Genomic DNA, 21084 nt, shown 5'->3' with positions numbered 1-21084 from the left:
AGTTTGGGCATGTCCAGTTGTTCTCTGAGCATTGTGTGTCTGGGGACATTTTTTGAAACCTTGATCCCATGCTCACGTGAAAAGCAGTGAAAATAATTTTAATGACTTTCAGTGCCATTTGCTGAAGATCAGAGGTTGGAGCAGAAGTGCTGCTGCCCTCAGTGAGGGCTCAGCTATGAGATCAAGTTCTTGTGGTTGAATTAACAATTACAGTGTATGTACAGTCCTGCTGCACTGTGAGCAGCCAAACCTGCCATTACATACCAAGAAACAAGTTTGGGGGTTGTTTGAATACACATTTTTATATGTAATATACCCCAACTATTGAAAAAGACAAAGATTAGAAAGCTATTGTCTTTTACTTGCCCTCCCTTATTTCGGAAATAAATTTTTTTGATTTGTTTGTTTTCCAGGCACATAAAAGGTAAGAAAAGGTCTAAAATTAGTAAAATAAGGAATAATCTGTGAGAATTTCAAGACACATGATGTGAACTGCTTCCTTGTGGAGAAAGAGGTAGTAAAGTTGTGAAAACTAATGTGACTTAAGTCATCCTACAGATACACTACTACATATAATTACAAATTTATTGAGTTCTTGGGGTTTATCTGTGGTTTCTTTAATGAGTAGATCTTAGGGAAAGAGAACCAGCAAACAAGACTCATTTGCTTTATGCCAATAATACAGTTTCTCACATGTGGAGCAGCAGTCATGCTCTTTGAGGCTTTGTCCATATAAATCAGACACAAGAGGACTGTTGTAACTACAGCTCTAGATTTCCCTGTCTTCTCCTAGGAAATAATTTCAAGGAAAAAAAAAAATCTGGCATAACAGAAGGTCTTACTTTAAAATCCTGAGGAGAAAAAAAAAAAAAAACACCAACACATACAAAAGCCAAACTATCACGAGAAGAAAAAAGAAAAAAAAAAAAACCAAAAAAACCAACACATACAAAAGCCAAACTCTTACAAGAAAAAACTAAATTCATAAGGGAGGGTCCTCAGGGTCAGAACCATCAGCTGCTTAAAGTGCACACAGACAGCTCTCTCCATCCCTGGCCTGGAGAAAAAGCCTGGAGTAAGAGAGCTGCCCTACAAAAGCACCATGTGTTGTGTTAAAAGTTCAGCTGTTTCACCACCTGGGCATTTTCCAGGTAGGTTTCTCAGTGGTTTGGGGAGCAGACAGTCCATGCTGAGTTACAGCTCAGCACAGACACGTGCAAAAGCATCTCCTGCTGACAGTACCATGTGCTGCAGAGGGGTCTGAGCACTGCCTTCTGCTCTGGGTCTGGGCCAGAGCTGCCCTGTCGTACCTTGAGTGTGCCCTAATGGCCTGGATTGGAGGTCATGGGCTGTGCTGGGGCTGCTTTTGGGATTTACAGCACCAGGGCAAGACAAGCGAGTGCTGGAGGACAGAAGGGTTGCAATGTTCATGCTGAAGAGGGTTTTATGGAGAAAATAATGAAATAAAAATAATCCCCTCTGTTAAAGCTGACCAAAATCCACAGTGGCCCCACAAATTGTATTTCCATGGCTGGCTCCCTGTTGGGGCCCCACTTGCCACCCCCTGTAAACAGAGAATAAACTGAAGAATGTTATCACCAGCTGCTCTCCCCAGAGGCAGTGGGTTCTCTATAGCACCAATATGCTCCTGCAGCTGCTGGGGGGGCTGAGGAAGCCAACAGGGCTCACATGAAAGCCCATCAAGGCCAGCACCTGCACTCACAGCTTGTTCTCCCTGGTAATACTTAAATAACTGATTAAAAACACGTGGAAACCCCCATCACCCCATCCCTGCAGTGGATATTGCACAACAATATTTAAATACCGTATAAACAAGTCATCCCTACGTGGAAAAGGCAGAGAGGGTCCAGCTGAGCCTGGCGTGTACCTGGGGCACCCCTGCCATGCCTGACTGCAGCCTGGTGAGTCACAGAGGGAGCAGGGCTGGGGCAGGAGGGGAGGAGCTGAGACACTGTCCATGGCAGTGAAGGTGTGAGAGTGTTTTTGGGTGATGAAGACCATCCAGTGCCCGGTGAAGGCCAGAGCCAGCCAGGAACAGGCTGCCTCAGGAATGCCCACGGGAGCCTGGCTGTCCCACCTTCAAGTTGCTCACTGCTCCAGCTGTCCAGGCTCCAGAACCCTGGGTGAGATGGAAAAAGGGGGAAAGAAGGGGAGTGAGCACTGATGGAAGAACAAGCACTGTCCTCGCCCTCTCCTGGAGCTGATGTTAGCCTGTCTGCATTCACAGCCCAGTGCATCACATAGGAACTCTCCCACAAGGAAGTTCCTGGAAGTTTCTCCATTTTCCACAGCTGGCCTCCAGTATATTGCAGGCTGGAGACGCATAACTGTGCTGTTTGGAGCGGAGATGTTTTGCTTTAAAGGGCCCAGTTTGCAGAGAACCAAACTCAGTGCCTGGAAGTCCCTTAGTAAGTCCTGTATTCAGGATGATTTTTGTGAAACACTCCCTGCAGAGAAAGCATCTCCTTAGCCACAGACAGAGAGGCTGGAAAGAATCTCTGTGTGCACCCACCTGGGCTGTGCACAAAGGTGTTCTGCAGGCTGATATTCCCTCCTGAGTGTGTTTATTCCCCAGGGAAGAGTGGTGCTTCCCACCACCCCTCTCAGTGCCTACCTCTGCCACAGGCTGGAGGTGCCCAGGGGCCCTGCTGTGCCCAGGGGGCAGTGGGACAACAGGGCTGCTCCCCTGCCAGCCTCTGGACCTGGATGGGATGGGATTCGCCGGCAGAGCTCTCTGGGGTGGCCGGGGCCTTGAAATATCCTACGGAAGAAAGAAATCGTTTTGAATCTAAGCCATAAGTTTTGGAAGTAAAACGTAACCTGTGTTCCAGAGCCTTTTTAATTAGTCACTTTAACTGATGTACTTCATGACTGGAAGCAAGTTCCACACACATACACTCACTGTTTGTTTGCCTATACAATTCCTGTAAACACTATATATGTGCATGTTCTTGTGCCCATACAAACACACAGAGACCCATAAGCTGTTATTTGTTTGTGCACGCAGCTGTCCCTAATAGGATGCTCAGAGCATTATATTTTCCATTCATCTAATGAATTTCAGTGGAAAGCATGTCCCAGGGGGAGAGGTTACCCCCACAAGAGCGAATTGCCTGTTGTTGCTCAGGGTCTGTGCTAAGCTGCTGCCTTACAGGTGTTGATTTAACAAACACAGCTGCACTCACGACTTGGAGGGCACCCAAAACCCCTGCAGTCTCCTCAGACTATGCATAAATGCAATGCTTGATGGCTTGGGGATCTATTGCTCTCCAAGGAACGTGCCCTGTGACTCCAGGAAGGACAAGGCAGACTAAAGTCCACTGACTGCCAGGTCTGAAGAGCTCCTACAGGAATAGCAAGAGAGCAAATCTGGCAGATGCTGCAAACATCCAGGAAGGCCAATGCAACTAGCAAAAAGTGACATTAATTATTTACCCTTTGTCTTCCCCAACTCATGGCTGTTCACTAACCCAGAAACAGCAAGGCTTCTTGTAGAAATCCTATGAAAAGTGTTCCACCTCATAAGGCTGACTGAGATAAAGAGACTGGATGTATTGGGGAGGGAACACAAAGGAGATCATGGGGAACTTGTCAACAAGCAGCTGGGAAGGATACCTATTCCTTATTGACAGCACTCAGCTTCCTGCTTTTGTTTTAGTTTTCTTTCCTGCTGAAGTGCCGGCTGTTCACAGGAACAATGGAGCTAGAAACAAACCCCATTTGCTAAGATTTTTTCTCCACAGGGTTTGTTTTCCTCTGTGTCCTTCAGAGAGAGACTGCCTGGGAGCCACCCTCCTGCTACCTGCTGTAGATGGCCCTTTGCTTCTTTGAGGGCCCCAGTATAATAATATTATTTTGCAAAATGGGTTGAAGTCAGTCTGAGTGATTTACCATCCTTCCAATAAAAATGTGGGGTCCACAGTAAGTTTAGAACAGAGCTGTCAGCAAAAGAAATAAATCTTTCCTTTTAACCTTTCAAAATAGCCCCACGGAGAGGAAGCTCACGTAAGATGGGGTCAGTTTGGGTCAAGACTAACAGTTCCCCCAGGGCGAGAGGCCTCACCAGAACAAACCTACCATCAAACAGCATCTACAGGACAGCAGCACGACTCCATACCTGAGAGGTTGGAGGTTTGGGAGCAGGAGGTGCTGGCCTGCTCGGGGGTGTCCTCCGGGGAATGTCCTTGGGAAGTGCCGGCAGCACCGGTCCTGCGGGCTGTCCCCTGCTGCAGCTGTGGCTGCCAGGGAAGGTGGGGGGCTGCTGCCTGCTCATCTGGAGCCCTGGAGCTTGCTGAGAAGGAGGTTTGGGTGGGATTTCAGGGAAGCCAATCACCTGTGCAGAAAAAACACAAGTCTTCATGTATTTCCACTTCAAACCACCCTTTATACTCTCTGCGACACTTCTGAGGATCTACGTGATGTCTCTGAGCCACAGAGAAGAAAATATTGCCTGCAACACCAGCATGTGTTGGGTATGCAACACCAGCATATGTTGGGTATGCAACACCAGCATGTGTTGGGCATGTCTGGTAGGTGTTGATGAGATGGACTGGGACAACTTGGGAACAAAAGGCAGAAATGGAAATCAAGAGAACAGAGTAATCCTGTCATCAGTGTGACACTTTGCAAATAAACCCAGGGTTTGCCATTTCTCCAGTTTTGAGATGGGGGATGTGACAACAGAAGATCCAGCAGGAGAGACAAGCAGCCACACAAGCCTTGTCAAATCCCAGCTCCTGCCTTTGAGGAAATCACCAGGAACAGGTGCTACACTCAGCTAACACTGACTTTCAGCCAGGGGTGATGTCTGTCTCCTTTTCTTATCCTTTGGTAAAGCCACTCCCTAGCTCCAGTGTGAGGGGAAACCCCATCCCACACCTTGGGGCAGCTGTATCTCTGCCCTGCAGGTGGAAGGACCCTGCCCCTACCTTCCTCTGCTGCTGGGGAGTTCTCAGCTTGAAGGCAGGGTTTGCATGGCCGGTTCCAGAGGTGTCACTGACAATGAGAAAAAGAAAAAGAAAGGTGTTTAATGTCTTGATGTGTTTTCTCCTTTATTTTCCTGTATTTACTTTTTTGTCTTCACTGGGGTGAAAACATGAGCCAATAGTGACTATACCAACAAGTCAACTTAGTGACATTCCTCACAGCATTTGCAATTCTGTCCTGGCAGGAGGGGGGACAAGGAGACAAGGCACTGACAACTTACCTGAACTGAGGTGTCTTCTTTAGAGAACAGATGGTAAATTTACTCCAGCATTTCAGATAATAGAATAAAAACAAGATTCCTGTGAGAAGGAGAATGGGAGCCAGGATTGCCAGAGCTATCACAACCGCTGAAGAGCCTGAGGACAAGAAAATTGAGTTTTTTAAATGGAAAACTTTCTGCTCCCAACCAACTCAAGTCCTTCTGAAGTGGCCCTGTAGCAGAGCTGGTCCCTCTCACCTTCAGGCAGAGGGGGACCACTGTCCAGGCTGCCTCCTGTCCCCTCCTTGTTGCAGAACGGGGGGGCCCAGCCCTGGTCACAGTGGCAATTCTTGTTGTTGTTGCACACCTGGAGTGGGAAGATTCAGAGATTCAAGTGGAAGCTACTAAGAAACCTGCAAGTGAAAACAAATTAAACCCTTGCTGAATTAAACACTACAGGAGAGACTCCAATGGGAGCTGAGTGCCTGGAAACTCTTTTCTTCTGGGAGTGGAAGCAGTTTGACTTAAACTGCCCTAAATGTTACTTTTTGCTATGTTTTGTCTTTAGTGTGTCTAATACTTTTTATTCAATCTAAACTGGGCCCAAGATATTTTTCTCTAAGATTACTCCTTGTTTTTCATTTATTGAAATTCATATCCCTCCATCAGACTCCTTAAATCCTATGTCAAAGGGACATTCATGGACCAGAAAATGCATCAAACAGGAAAGAAATTGATACTCAAATTGATAGCCAAGAAGCCAAAGTACAGAGCAAACCTAAGGAAGGTATCAGAACTGAGCTGAAGAAGCAGCCACAGAAGAATGGAAGCCCATCCTGCTTCAGCCTGGAATGGAGGTGAAAAAGAAGACACTTACTCCATGCCCATGGCACTTCTTGCTACAGCTCTCAGAATCAAAGATGATGGACATATTCTGGCAGCGCCCCTCAAAGCAAACCTGCACAGAAAGCATCCAAAAACTCAGTGTTAGCTCTCTGAGTTACCTACCATGTCACTGCCGTGTGCTATTTTGTGACTTGCAGGTCCCAGATACCTTGGAAATACAACTAATTAACTCCCTGGACAGAATAACAGGAAATGAAGTTAACCTGGTTCCCAAGCAAACAGTTAATCACTACCCCAAATCCCAGTCCATGTGAATCAGAGAGAAGTGGGAGCTCAGCTGGCCACAGCCTGGCCATGCCCATGTGGAAAGGCCCTGCAGGGGCTCTCACATGTCTTTGGTTCCAACTGTGTCTCATCCTTAAGCAAGACAACTTCAACCAACAAGATAAATCCCAGATTTAGCTCTGGCTCTGAACCTCATCTGGCAGAGACATAAAGCTTTGGTCTGTGTCCTTCTCTGAAACCTCTAAGGAATTATTTTTCTAACAAATACAGAAATCTTCCAGAAAAGCATTAGACATAAAAAATTAATAGCTTGACAACCACAAAGCACATTCTGGGTGGAAAAGTGATACTCTGAGCCTCCCCCAAGCCACTCCAGGCAGAACTGTACCTACATGATGGCTCCCACACTTTGTTCCTGTCAACACCAAGCCGGGGTCCAGCATCTCCTTCTCCTCACTGTCGGATCTGTACACGTGGGTGCCTCGGCAGCGCTGCCTGTTCACCGTGGTGTCTATGGCCACTGCATTGGGCTGCAGGGGTTTGAAAGCTGAGCTCTGGCACTGGATCTTCCCACATTTAGCATCTCTGATTTCAAAGGAAAGGCTAAAGTGATTACTCCTGGCTTGCTGAATGTTTTGCAGACATGAGCTCTAAGTGTAAATTAAAGCAGCAGTGCTGAGTCGTTAAATGAGCAGGCATCACCTCCCAAGAATTATCTGGTGGATACTGATGGTACCACCCCACAGTCCCCATGGATGGGGGATGTCCCCATGGATGGCCAACATCAACAAAATCACAAGTAAGACTAAGAAAATTTTGACTCAGTTAGAAAGCTACATTTATCTTATGGATTATAAAAATCCCCCCTCTTCTGCTGCTTTGGAAGAATATCAACTAGATGTTTGAAAATGGTGAGCTGAAAACTTCAGCTGTAAGGGCTCCAAGTCCCACAAGGATGCAGCTGGCTTCCCAGGAGGCAGAGGAGAGAGTGAACCAATGCATGGATCAGTTTTATCTCCTGGCCCACAATTTTGTAACCTATAAATGCATCGCCTCCTGTGAGCAGCTCTGGGCTGCCCCTCTGCTTTGTACCTCATGTCACACTTCCTGTAATTCCCGTAGATGTCCTTCCCACAGTTGCCATAGATGTCTCCAGCAGCATTGACCTTCTCAAAGCAGGCATCTGGTGCTGGCTGTGCTCCTGCATGGGAGAGACTCAAGTGGCTGCTTCATCTCACCCCGTGCCAACCACTCACTTGTCCTTTCTCTGGAATGGTTGGAGCACGGGAAACTTTTTGCTGCCTCCTCCATGTGAGTAAGGCAGGAGAAAAGGCTGCTCAGACTCTGCTGCTGACAGCAGGCATGGAAGGCACTCCTGCCTTGCTCAGGGTGAGGAACAGCTCCAAATGAGGAGCATTTTTGGTTCAAAGGACAGCAGGTTGTGCTGCAGGCAGTGTCCTTACCAGGCCCCCAGAGCTGCACACACTGGTCCCTGTAGGTGAGGCACATGCCACTGTAGCAGTAGGCTCTTCCTCCATCACAGGGAGCCCCATCCATCTCGTAGGAGTTGAGGGGGCAGAACGGGGACTCGCCAGTGCAATATTCTGGGAGGTCACAGAGTCCTGACCTCTTCCTGCAGAGAGTTCCTGGGGACATCAGCTAAAAAAGAGACAGAGGGGAAAACCCAGAATTATTGCTTGGCTCCTCTGTGGTTTCATGTAGATAAGGCAGAACCTCGCGTGTGTCACATTGTCCTCCTTGCCTAAGGTTTTTTTTGAGGTTAGCAGTGACTCGTGCCTCTGGGATTTCATTAGCTGGGTGAACTCTGTAGAACACAATTAATGGCTGGATCCCTTCCCCAGATAGCAATGAGATCATTTATGGAATGTAAGGCTGCCAGTCCTCATGGGGACGCTGATCCATCTCACTGTACCCTAGGGTAGGATCCAATTTACCTGAACCATTTCTGACAGATGTTTGTGTAATCTGTTCCCTAAACCCTCCCTGGCTGGGGAGTTTGTTTCTGTGTTTACCTGTCATTTCTGCTGGAGACATTTTCCTAATGCATAACTTATTTCTCCCTTGCTAACGAGCTTGCTCAGCTCATTCTTCTCTTGTCCACCACACACATGGAGAACAAAGGGCACTCACAGTCACATCTGGGAGCTTTTTCCAAGTGAGTCCAGGTGGATTTCTGGAAACTGTTTTCCCCATTTTGCTCAGGATAGGTTAGTAAGAGCAAACAGTCAATGTGCAAACATAAAGATGAGCTTAAGAGAAATGTTTGCCCATGTTCATTTTTCAGTTAATTTGTTGTCAAATTTGAGATCTTTGGCTCCAAAGCCAGAAACACATTTTAACCAATCACTATAAGGAAAGCTGAGATTTAAAATTATACTTTTTGCCAGCAGTTCTTCAGCAAACAGCTGAGCTAAAGGGATTCAGCTGCACCCCAGAAAAGAGGGTTCAGAGCAAGCACAGCATCCAGCCTAATCCCTGGAGGAAGTGTTAGCTCCAAGAGCTCTGTCTAGATTTCTTCTAAAGCCAATGGAGAGACATATCAGCTCTGATTTATCCCTCAGCGTTTAAGAGAGGCAGTGTGACTTCACTCCAGCAGCATTCACAGCTCACTTTAAGATACCACAGGAGTCAATTTAATCAGCCAGAAGAAAGGACCCCACCAGTTTGATTACACTCATGGCTGTTGCACCTAAATTAAAATCAAACCAGGTGAGGTAAAATCAAACACTCCGTATTTGGCTGTGTTCTCTCCCCTTCCCCCTCCAGTTCCCAGCCTCACGGTTGCCCCCCTGTTGTTCCCTTTCCTCTCAGGAAAACCCAGAGACCCCACCTTGCACTGATGGCAGCAGCTGCCATGGGCACATTCAGCACCAGGTTTCAGGGAGCAGGTCCTGGGGTCACAGCAGGGGTTCCTGCAGTCCTGGAAGACAGTGAGGTGCAGCAGAGTTCACAGGGCAGCTCTGAGCTGGCACTGATGTGTTCTCACTCACAGTGGGTCACACACAAAGGAAAACCCTCCTTTCCAGGGTATCTCAGGGTACCCAGCACGAGCTGAATGCCAGGGCTGCACAGCCTCCCTCTGATGGGACACAGCTGCTTGTGTTCATCACATCTGGAGAGTCTGGGCTGCTGGTTCCAGCTCCCTGCTCTCTTGTGAGGCAAAGGATGGATTTGCAGAAGTGAGATGCAGTGCTCAGAGAAGCCCCATCCTTAACAGGAGTGGAGGTAAAGTGAATTTATATATGAAACTGCAACACCTGGAAGAATTTTTCCACTGAAAGTGTTGTTAAGCATTGGGATGGGCTGCCCAGGGAGGTGGTGGAGTCCCTGTCCCTGGAGGTGTTCAAGAAAGGACTGGATGTGGCACTCAGTCCTGTGGTTCTCTTGGCAAGGTGGTGATGGGTCACAGGTTGGACTTGATGATCTTGGAAGTCTTTTCCAACCTAAATGAATCTGTGATTCTGTGACCTAAAATCACTTTTTCATCTTCTTTTTAAATGAAGTTTTAATCATCTCTGTTCAGCCCTGGACCACACCATCCCTGAGTTCTGGATTGGATTGTACCAGTGTACACACTGTGAAGTCAGATGTAATAATTTAGAACCTTGATTTTCATTTACACACAAGGAAGATATTTTTGCCTCCTGTGCTAAGAAAAGATGATTACAGATCACAAAACTGTATTTGCAAAATACATAATTAAAAAAAAAAAATGTGTCCCACTAAACCCTAAATGGTTGGATCTGAACAATTGTTACCTCCACCTCTCCACAGTCACACTCCTCCCCCTCTTCCAGGTAGCCATTTCCACATTTCCCTCCACCATACATTCTTTTGGTGTCTGGCATGTTGGAGAGACACATCCCTCCACCAGAATGCAGATACTTCTCCAGCTCTTGTCTGTTGCACTGGTTGAACACCTTGGGGAATGGGTGCCTGAAGAGAGACAGGGTAGAAGAACATGAAGACAGGTCTGGGCAATGGTTTAGAGAAGCAAAAAAGAGCACATGATAATCCTTTGGCACATGACAAGTGCCAAAGGACACAGGTCTCTCCCTGAAATTCCTGGAGCTGTGCTAAAGCAGGCTGTGATTTCCTGTGCCTGCACTACACACAAGTGAGACTGCACTGCAAGATTGTTTAGTAATAAAATTGCCTTAATAAGCTTTATAGAACCAAAATATGTTGACTTATATTTGACTGTGCTTGCTGACAAGCATGGCTGTCCTCTCCTCCCCAGTACTGGAGCTGTGGTTTATTCCCAAGTGCCTGAACAACCCTGAGAATCCAGCACTCAGCCTGTGAGCCTAACTGCTAAAAAGAATATTTAATTTTTCCTATCTACAACCTCATTTTGAAGAATTTTGAATATTGTTTGTGACATGAGTTATTAATTTCTGTTGCTACAATGCCTGTGCACTCCATGTGTGGCTGTGCATGTGTGGGATGTTGTGTGCTCTGCTTGCGTGCCACTGTGCTTTCACTTCTCACCCAAATGGTTTTGGAGGAAATGATACACATAAAAGAAGATGCTTATGAAAAAAACCAAAATCTGCTCAAAGAGAGGAAGGCTTGAGAAAATGGTGAATGTGGCTTTAAGTGTATGGGTTCATCTGGCATGTTTCGTGACTGTGTGGTAGAAATTTTTATATTTCCTCATCCAAAATCAAATTTTGAATTCCTATGGGCTTCTAGAGCCACTCTTGCTTCCCCTTTCTCTCAAAGACTTCTTTCCTGTTACACACAGGTTCTCAGAAACCAAGGAGTATTCTTAAGAAAAGGGAACAGGAAAATTTTCCTTTTACCAGACAGTTCAGAGCTCCACTTTCAAATGCTGCCACTACCTAAGGCCAGTCTCAGGCAGGAATCAGTTCCTTGGGAATCAGCAAACTGCTACTGCTCCATGCCCCAGGGTTTGCCCAGCAACTTTTTTATCTATAAACACTGACTCCAGCAGGCAGCAACAAACCCACCTTCACTCTACATTTCTAGTTCTTACTCCACCAAGGCACTTGTAACAAAGCCCTTTACACTCCTCCCTGAGCCCATGAGGATGAACTCACCCCGTTGCAGAAGCCATGATGCAGCCCCCATCTGCTGCAGGGGTGGTGCAGCAGCCAGCAGAATCATGATTCATGCCAAAATTGTGTCCCATCTCGTGGGCAATGGTAGCAGCAACACCAATGGCATTATCAGAGTGGTCCTGTGCAAGGTCAAAGAGGCACGTCAGCATTTTACCTGTGCACCTCTGGGTAGATGGGGTGAGGGGAACTTCTCATTTGTACATGTAGAAAATATCTACTGGAGGTACTCCTGCCTATAAACAGGTGAGTGGAGAACTTCACAGGAAATACTTTCTCCCTGGGCTCTAGGAGGCATCTCTCCTATGTATTCACTGCTGGCAAGAAGCTTTATATTAGGGATTGGCAATTACTTACCATGTTTACTCCTCCTGACTGGAAATCAGAGCACATGGCCATCACGGGAGCCAAGCCTACTGTGGTACCTTTGAAGGGCACACCCCTAAAATCAACCCAGAAAAAGCATGAAATGGCAATGAGGCACTTGAGGAGGCAGGCAGAGAAATGCACCCTGCAATGCACAGCTCCCTACAGTGTCAGGGGGACACTTTGTCTTTTTAGTGTCTTCCAGAGCAGGACATCATAGCAGAGCTACAAAGCCTTTAGGTCTGTTTATCTTGGACTGCTACTCTGTTTTGTGGGCCAGCCAGACAATCCTATTTTTTATAATGGTTTGGTTCCAAAAAGTGTTCCTGCTGAGCTTTGCAACAAGCACAGAAAAGACTATTTCTGGATCCTTAGCTGAGTACTGTTTGTGAATAATTAATTTATCATAAGCCTCATATTTGCCAGCCTGGGACCTGGGGACTTGAGAGAGTAGTAGGTAACACCTCTGAGCTGGAATTCTGCAGCATCCTGACAGCATCTTTGAAATGGAAGTCCTGGAAATTGTGCTCAGGACATGACCAGATGGAGAGGAAATACAGTAATGTTAAAGGGAAAAAAACCCAACCAAAGAAAACAAGGGAAAGGCATTGTGTCTCTGCATTTCAACCTTACAGGTCCTCTGACTCATCCTGGTGGATGAATTTCCATGGAAGAGGTAAAGAGATATAGGAGCTGCTGCAAATTTTTCTTCCAATGCCATCTGCATTGCTGGCCAGGCTGCTGGCCCTGGTGGATCAGTGGCCCATCAGTCACAGGCCATCATCAGCTGGCTCCCAGCACCAGAGCTCTGTGTGTCAGTGGGCTGGGCTAGGAATTAATGCTTTCCACAAAGCCACTTTGAATCCTGGAAGGATATCGTGGTACACTCTGATTACCCACCCACACAACCCACTTGTCAGAAACAGGAGGAGTGAGCTCACGTGATTAGCTGGGCATTATCATGTTTTCTGTGCAGCCTCTCTTTGCTGCTCCAGGCCAGAAAGGACTTGAGGGTGGAGTAGGGATTCTCTGTTACATCACATTTATCCCCATAATTCCAGATCTCCAGCCCCACCAAGGCAATCCGGATATTCAAGGCCCTGTAAAACTAAGATACAGAAAAGAAAAGAGATGATAAAATGAGGACCACAAAGTTATTTTACTGCATTTTAAATCTCAAATATGTACTGCTAATTGCTGCTAGAGATCCACATGTCCAGAAAAGATGCTCCCTCTGGAAACGCATTTCAGCTTAGTGCTGAGCTCTGCAGACAGAAATGTGCAACCACCTAAACTCAAACTGAAACAGAATTGAGCTTTCATTTTTGAATGATTAGCAAAGACATAATCTGAAGAAACAAAGACTGAAGACTGACATCATGTTTTGTATTCCAACAGTCAAAATTCCTGAAAAGAGTAAGGAAATAATCTTCTGCCATGTCAAGTACAAACAGGAGAAGCATTCATGAGTAGTGGGGTGAAGGGAGAGCTGGAAGGGGTTTAAGGGGAGCAGATCTGAAAAGTAAGGAAGTTTTACTTCAGCAGCACTAGATACCACTGCTGGGATGACTTCTGAAAGCTCCTTCCAGTTCTACTTCCCAGGTTTTCTACCATTTCAAGTGAATACCTCAGTCCCTTTTCAAAAAACATTACTTAGGTAACAGTTTTTACAGAGATGTAGGAAAACACAAGGTGCTCATGCTGGCTCCAAGGAATGGAGATCCCTCCACCCTGTTCTGGATTTGCAACAACACAATTGTTTGGCAGACACTCTCCCCAGGTCACAGGGGAGAATTGCCAAAATGTTATTCTCTCTCCCAAAAAGCCAGCCTTCCCCTGGCACAATTAATTCTCGTATTTTATGATCTGGGCCTTGCTTTCCTCCTTTCACACACACAGTCTTACCTTATCTACATAATTAGCAGCCTCCACTAATTTCTGTCTTGTTGCTTCAATGCTGAAGTGATGTTTCTGAAACTGAACAAAATGGACATGTCAGGCAGCACAGAGGCAACTACAAAGATCTGAAATGTGTTAAAATGAGCCACATTATTGTGGAAATAAGAAGGCAACTATGAAGTGAAGTCTCCCTGCACTGCACATCTGCCTTTAAGCCCACCTGTACAGGTATACTCAGAATTTATCCCCAGCACACCATGGCAGTGATGTTATCAAGTGGTGGCACACCCAAACTTATCAGTGCCCCCAGAGCTGGGAGCTGACAAGGAACTGTCAAATGTGCCAGGTAAAATGTGTGATAACAGGACTTCATGCCTGAGGTCAAGGCTGCTGGACCTCTCATCACATCTCACTCATCCAACCAATTTTCCCTACTTAAATCACCTGGCAATGAACGAGTTAATTTTAGCAAACTGTTTGGCTCAAGAGTTAGAGTGGCAAAATGTTCAGATTTTTGTTTAACAGATGACAAAATCCTGGACTTTTCTCTTAGTGGGGGACACAGCAAAGAAAGGGCATTTAACAACAACACCGTGAGCCTCTGTCCCGGTTTCTCTGATCAAATGGTGAACAACATATGGCAGTTCCTGGGTATTATGTGTTTTCTCAGTTTCCCTGGTGTCCTGCTGCCTAACAGAGAAACCAAAATAGGTTCTGCCTCTTTAGCTTTGTTCAGAATAAATTATAGCCCAGAGCACTGTGTGGTTTTCCCTACTGGAGTTTCAAGTTGTAAATTATGGATAGGACCAGCCTGGCTCCCGTCTGTGCTGCAGATTAAACAATCAGTAAAACACTGTGTGGTTTGCTCTGTCAGTGTGTCTGCTCTGTCCAGGCTGGGGATGGGGGAGGGATTGCTGACTTCACTCAGCTTCTCCCAGACCTATTCTGTGATCTGGAGCCTTAAAAATGTCTATTTATATATGTGCTAGCAGCTCAGAGCAGAGCACAGTCATGGTTATCTTCTCTAGAGATTAAGTGTACTGCAGTTAGAAGCACACCACTCCTGGAAACCCCCAAATTTCCCTATTCTGAAGGCAGACTCCCCCAGCCATAACTAGGACTAACCACTGCCACCCTGGGAGACCAGAACTGATTCTCAGTCCTCATCCAAATTTGCATCTCTCCCTGGGCCAATGGTGGCTGCCAGGACAAAAGTGACCAAGTCAGAGCTCTCCCTATCCACTGAGAACTATTGGGATTGCAAGAGAAAACTTGCTGAGCCCCAGCAGCCCTCCCTGCCCCAGGGGATGCTGCAGGTGGGGTGTTCTGTGCCCAGTGCTCCTTGGGTATAAAATTCCCATTTCTTACCTCTGCATAATCTGCCACGAGCAGGAGCTCCACATACTTTGTAGCCTGCAGAGTGTCCCGTTTCACCTGCAGCAGCAGCAACACTGGGTTATTGGGTTACTCCCCCAACATTCCCCAAAAAACTCTTCACAAAATATATAGAGGTAATTTTTCCCAGTTTGTTTCTCACTGGCTGTTCACCCCATCCCATCACACACAGGGACCTCCAAATGTTATTAATTTAGGGCAGCCAAGGTCAGCATGGCTACAGCAAGTGCCCACAAGCCTGTCCTCAGCCCACCTTTTGCTCCTGTATAGGATGTAGGAACAGCTACAGCCCACCACAGTCCCCAGCACTCATTTACTTCCCTGCTGCAGCCACTATTTCACAACCAGCTTGCTGAAAACCCTCCTAACTGGTCTTCACTTCACTTTCTCAGCTATGCTCCTAGGGAACAGCAGGGCTGGGATCAGCCTGGGATATTTGGAGCATCGTGCATGGACTCAGCCTGAGCCCTGCTCACCCTCTGGCCTGGTGATTGCATCCCAGCTGTGAAGTTCCTGAGCCAATCTTCAGTTGCATCCACAGTGCCCTGGTAGCCACAAGCTCCTCCCTGCAACCTCAGGTTGTCCACCCTGTAAATCAAGTGCTGGTTTGGGCTGTCAGGAGCTGGCTCCAAGATGTAGCTGGAATTGCTGCTCAATGTGATAAGTCCTCTGTTGAAACGGGAAGCAATAAAAGGGAAAGTTGATTACTATCACAGCAACTGGAGACAAATCCTGCTGCTGCTGAGCTCCCATCTGACTCTGACAAGGCACTTATCCTTAACAGGCCAGGCAGTTCATTAATAAAAAGGGTGGGAATGTTTTCAGTTCAGAGGGGGAAATCCCTGACCTACCATATATTAAAATCCATTCAGTGGGCCTCAGACATTGAGAGGCTATTGGAGCATGTGCTGTAATCTGAGAAGTTTAACTTACAGCTTTTTCTTTAGGGGCAGTGGAAGCTTTTCTACCAGGAGAAGAAATTTGCCTTTAACAGACCTGACCTGAAAAATGTGAAGACTTATTTTGTCAGCAGAAAAAGCAGAATTGTCTCTGGGTCATGCACATACCCAGATGGTTCTAGATTTCTCAATGAGCATCTTACAGCCAGGAGAGCTGGAAATCTGTGTGTGATGCCCTCTGGAAAATGTGTGGCTTTATGGGCACCACCCACACCATGCAGGCTCAGAGTGAGAGCAGCCACGTGTGCTCAGCTCCTGTGCCTCCCCAGCAGTCAGAAAAAGATATCAAGGAGCTGCCAGCAGACACTGACAGCTCAGGGGTGCAGGAAGCCTCTGCACAGGCATGCTGAGCATCTCTGTCCCTCTGGGAAGCAGAGCCTAGGAAAACACCGGCTGAGAGAAGCAGGGCACACCTGCGACTGCTTTTGCTTTTGGAACGTTTATTGCAAGCCACAGGTGGCTGCACTGTCCTGGTTATCTCACTGGGCCCTTTGGCCTGTGTTACACTCACTAAAATGTCTCAGGTTTGCTTTGGCAGGGGTTGTTTCCTGGCTGGAGCCAGTCCCATCAGCACAGCTTCCAGCAGGGCTCCAGAGCAGATGACCACTAATGTCAATAAAGCCCGTGTGATGTTTTGGAAACAAACTCTGAGCTGGTGTAATGGATGCAGCTCCTTGGTCACAACAAACTGCTTCGTTTACTCCTGGCTGAGGATACAGACCCCCTTTTCCAGCCAAAGACTCCATTACTCCCAAAATAAAGGTTTCACACACACAGCCCTGGCACCACCTGGGGATAAAGCAGAAAGCAGGGCTCACAAGCCAGGAGGGAGCTCAGACTTGAAGACTTTGCCTCAAAATACACAGAAAATTGCCAGCTGTGAGAGAGTGGGAGAAAGTTTCTGCAAAGTGTAGAGCACTGGGCTGGGACGTGGTGAGTCCTGTCCCTGCCTGTGACAGATGCAGCCCTGAGCCACCACCAAGAGTCTTCTGCTGCAGTGGACCCAAACTCAGTCATTGCACCAGTCCACACCGGCAGCACACGGGGGAAGGGTCCTGGAGCTGCTTAGGAGGCCACGGCTACTAATGATACCCCAAATTCTGCATTTTCCCCAACACGCCCCTTTTTATACCCAGGCTGATGGCCTTTGAGAGCTCTCCATCCACTCAGAGAGAATCAGGGCAGGCAGGCTGCTGGGAGCTGAGCTGGGAGGCAGCAACACCTGAGCGGGGGCATTCCCAGGGCATTTCTGGGGGCATTCCCAGGGCCATTCCCAGGGGCATTCCAGAGGCATTCCCACGGGCATTCCCATGGGCATTTCCAGAGGCATTCCCATGGGCATTTCCATGGGCATTTCCAAAGGCATTCCTGGGGGATTCCCAAAGGCATTCCCAGGGGCACTTCCAAGGGCATTTCCAAGGGCATTCCAGAGGCATTCACAGGGGCATTCCCATGGGCATTTCCAAGGGCATTCCTGGGGGATTCCCAAAGGCATTCCCATGGGCATTTCCATGGGCATTTCCAAGGGCATTCCTAGGGGTATTCCCAAGGGCATTCCTGGGGGATTCCCAAAGGCATTCCCAGGGGCATTTCCAAGGGCATTCCTGGGGGCATTTCCAGGGGTATTTCCAAGGGCATTCCCAAGGGGCATTCCCAGGGGCATTCCCAGATTCCAGCACGCCAGGCACTCACCGCAGCCCTCGGCAGGTGCTCAGGGTGACGCTGGAGTGCTCCCAGCCGCGCACGGCGCCGTGGTAGAAGCAGTGCTCCTGCAAGGCAGAGGAGGCAGGTTAGAGGGATCCTGCAGGGCACAGGAGGCTGGGTTAGAGGGATCCTGCAGGGCACAGGAGGCTGGGTTAGAAGGATCCTGCAGGGCACAGGAGGCTGGGTTAGAAGGATCCTGCAGGGCACAGGAGGCTGGGTTAGAAGGATCCTGCAGGGCACAGGAGGCTGGGTTAGAAGGATCCTGCAGGGCACAGGAGGCTGGGTTAGAAGGATCCTGCAGGGCACAGGAGGCTGGGTTAGAAGGATCCTGCAGGGCACAGGAGGCTGGGTTAGCGGTGCCCAAACAGGATGTGTAGCCACGATATTTTCTGGAAAATCCTTTTGCCAGGATTTTTCTCCTGAGAAGCTGAGGAGCCTCAGGAAAGAAATGTAAACAATAATTGCTGCTGTGGAACACAAGAAGTACACCTGTGATTGGTCCATGTTGGTCAGTTCTAATTAATGGCCAATCACAGTCAGCTGGCTCAGACTCTCTGAGAGTCACGAGCTTTTGTTATCATTCCTGTCCTGTCCTTTCTAGCCTTCTGATGCATCCTTTTCTGTCTATTCTTTTAGTATTGTTTTAATATAGCATTTTAATATAATATATATCATAATATAATAAATCAGCCTTCTGAAGCATGGAGTCAAGATTCTCGTCTCTTCCCTCATCCTGGCACCCTCGAACACAACCATTGGGATGGACAGGGCACATGGGATTAAATTTAGGGGTTGCTGAGTCCCGTGCTGATGCTCCGGTCGTTGTTCCCTCTCCTCCGATTATCAGCGCTAAATCTCCGTGACTCCGCTGCGAAATTTGGCCTTTCGGCTGCCAAGCGCCGCCTGTGCCAGAGCATCAAACAGCATCAAACAGCTCCTTGTTGCCAGCACAAATGGAGAGCTTTGAATTGGCCAGGGAAGGACTGGGCTGGCTGCAGCATTGGGGCAGACCCAAAGCTTTCTGCCTGTGACAGGAGCTGGCCCCGGGTCATGCCCCAGGGGATGCGGCTGCAGCCCCAGAGAGGGTGACACCGCGGGCAGTGGGGCTGCTGGGGGACAAAGGCAGCCTCTGGCAGGGACAAGGAGGCTTTGGGGCAGAAACGCCAACATATTCATTCTATCCCTTCCCCTCACCCCGGGGCAGCAGTAGGAAAGATGATCTCATGGGGATTTTATCTTTTATTTTTGCTTTGTGACCAATGCACATCTTTGTGCTGCTGCAGCGGAGGCAGCCAAGCCTGGCTGAGATCAGTAATTTGTGGGGTTTTTACTGAACAGGAGCTGGCTTATAGGGGCTCTTTTCCCCAAAGTTCCCCCAGTGTGGGGAACTCGGTGGCAAAACTAAAAGCAAGGGGGTGAGCAGTATGAGGAATAAACAATTCCCCAGCACCCAGAGAGAGGGGAGCAATGCTGGCTGCTGACCTTGGCTCTCATAGCAGAGCTCAGGCAAAACAGAAAGATGTTTTTACCATTTTTGGGGGATGGAGCAGCTTTCCCACTGGAACCTCCCAGATCAGAAAGCTGGACTGCCCTCCCCTTCAGCTTTAAGCTGTGGGGATGTGTGCCCTTAAAAAAAAAGGCTCAGGAGGAAGAGGTTCACCTGCTTCTCCAAGCGCCAGCCTGGTGTCCCATGCAGGCACAGGAGGGAGGGGTCTCTGCACTCACCGTGTGGCTCAGGGGGGTGCTCTGGGCTTGGCCAGTGTGGCTGTAGTGGGTCTCAGTGTAGCCTGGTGCAAAGAGGTTTCTGCAGACACAGGGGAGGGGGTGAAAGAAAGGCAAATTTAAAAATCAAAACGGTAAGATCTGTGTTTTGACCTGGATTTCTGCTTCTAAGGGGTGCTGGAAAATCAGCTAGATCCAGCTCTTTCTGAAGCCAGTGTAAATATTCCTGTTGCTGTGAACACTGCTGTGGATTTGGGGCAGTCACTGTTTTCCACCCATGGTGTGAAACCACCTACAACACCTGGAGAGGGCAGGGGAGAGACAGGGATTCACAGGAGACCAGCTGTGCTCTGCTCTCAGCGTGTCACTCCTGCCAGGATTGTTCAGGGAGCAGCTCCTGGTGGCCCAGGAACAAAGAGATCCATGGCAGGACCATCACCATGGGCTGTGGGACCTGTGCAGAGCACGGTGTGATGGCAGAGGGTCAGAAGGTGGGAGCACAGCTGACCCAGCCACTTCCATATCTCCTCTGCCCTGGCAGGAGCTGAGCACCTCTCACGGAGCACATCCGCTCCTGGAAGGGCCCCCAAGCCATCTAAGTGCTCTTTCAAGCCATTTATTAAATTAAAACAATAACAGAGAGCCTGTCCCTGAGTTCAATTAGGCACCAAGATCCAATTCCAGCAGCTGCAAGTAAACAATTCAATTTTTACGTGAGGATTTTTAAAGACCCAGAATCTCAACCAAATAACTGACCCTAATGGGGTCAGTCTCTGCAGTTTTCTTTCTATTGCCAAATTATGCCCTAAATATACTGGGATTCAATTCAAAGCACCAAGTCCTGCATAGCAAACACAACACAGGCAACATCTGGGTGCTGGTGTGAGTCCTCAGCTCAAACCCAGCCTGTCTCCACTGCCCAAATCTGAGTACAATCATAAATTAATCTGTATCTGCATTTCAACTGTTGCCCAGAAGCTGGTTCACATATTTGTTACAGGAAAATGCTGATTCCCCAATTTGAATTTGTTCATGTCATCCCCATGTACACAATATTCTCCCTGTCTGCAACCCAGGATCAGACCAAAAGTCTATAAAAGGAGCTCTTATGCTCCTTTAGAAAGAAAGAAGCATTTTGATTTTGTTCCAGAGGAAACAGCCTTCTTCTTTTTAAACATCTGCATTTGCTAAACAGTGATGTAAAATTACAGCGAGTCAAAATCTGGGTCAAACCAAGAAGGTCATATCCTGTGTCCATCTCAGCAGCCATAAAATGTAGGTTTAAAGCAGTTTTTAAAAACAATAGTTTGTCTTGCAAAAATTTGGAGAAGGATCACAGAACATGCCTATTGAAGAAACACTCCTGCAGCAACCCCAGGGTGCTGTCAGGCCACCAAAGTGCCACATTTGCCACCCATGAGGATGCCACATGCACCCTGGCCAATGTGTTGTCAGATGCAGCTGCAGCTCAATCCCTTTGCATCCCTGTTTAAAGCACATCATGCACCAGATTTTAGAATTAAACTGCTAGAAAGTAGAGAAACAAGTTTTCTTCTTTTTTTTTTTTTTTTTTTTTTTTTTTTTTTTTTTTCAAGTGGAA

General features: G+C 47.7%; 1 protein-coding gene across 1 annotated transcript in view; it reads right to left on the bottom strand.

Moving 5' to 3' along the window:
- Nucleotides 1–938: 938 nt before the first annotated feature.
- The window catches only part of ADAM19 (ADAM metallopeptidase domain 19), a 32000-nt gene continuing 11854 nt past the window's right edge, over nucleotides 939–21084 (bottom strand). Inside the window, exons 4-23 of the mRNA XM_041397642.1 lie at nucleotides 19488–19566; nucleotides 17751–17827; nucleotides 15576–15768; nucleotides 15073–15138; nucleotides 13711–13782; nucleotides 12747–12913; nucleotides 11797–11881; nucleotides 11422–11561; nucleotides 10117–10294; nucleotides 9189–9278; nucleotides 7801–7996; nucleotides 7430–7538; nucleotides 6730–6922; nucleotides 6084–6164; nucleotides 5465–5573; nucleotides 5228–5363; nucleotides 4950–5016; nucleotides 4139–4354; nucleotides 2636–2782; nucleotides 939–2140 (exon numbers count right to left, since the gene is read on the bottom strand). Of these exons, the coding sequence (XP_041253576.1) occupies nucleotides 2066–2140; nucleotides 2636–2782; nucleotides 4139–4354; nucleotides 4950–5016; nucleotides 5228–5363; nucleotides 5465–5573; nucleotides 6084–6164; nucleotides 6730–6922; nucleotides 7430–7538; nucleotides 7801–7996; nucleotides 9189–9278; nucleotides 10117–10294; nucleotides 11422–11561; nucleotides 11797–11881; nucleotides 12747–12913; nucleotides 13711–13782; nucleotides 15073–15138; nucleotides 15576–15768; nucleotides 17751–17827; nucleotides 19488–19566 (2476 nt within the window). The 3' untranslated portion in view covers nucleotides 939–2065. The remainder of the gene's footprint in view (nucleotides 2141–2635; nucleotides 2783–4138; nucleotides 4355–4949; nucleotides 5017–5227; nucleotides 5364–5464; nucleotides 5574–6083; nucleotides 6165–6729; nucleotides 6923–7429; nucleotides 7539–7800; nucleotides 7997–9188; nucleotides 9279–10116; nucleotides 10295–11421; nucleotides 11562–11796; nucleotides 11882–12746; nucleotides 12914–13710; nucleotides 13783–15072; nucleotides 15139–15575; nucleotides 15769–17750; nucleotides 17828–19487; nucleotides 19567–21084) is intronic.

This window comes from Onychostruthus taczanowskii, unplaced genomic scaffold (assembly GCF_017590055.1).
Source record: "Onychostruthus taczanowskii isolate IOZ18803 unplaced genomic scaffold, ASM1759005v1 scaffold14, whole genome shotgun sequence".
NCBI classification, from domain to species: domain Eukaryota; kingdom Metazoa; phylum Chordata; class Aves; order Passeriformes; family Passeridae; genus Onychostruthus; species Onychostruthus taczanowskii.
Note: the sequence above shows the minus strand (reverse complement) of the source record. Positions and strands in the feature narration are given on the sequence as shown.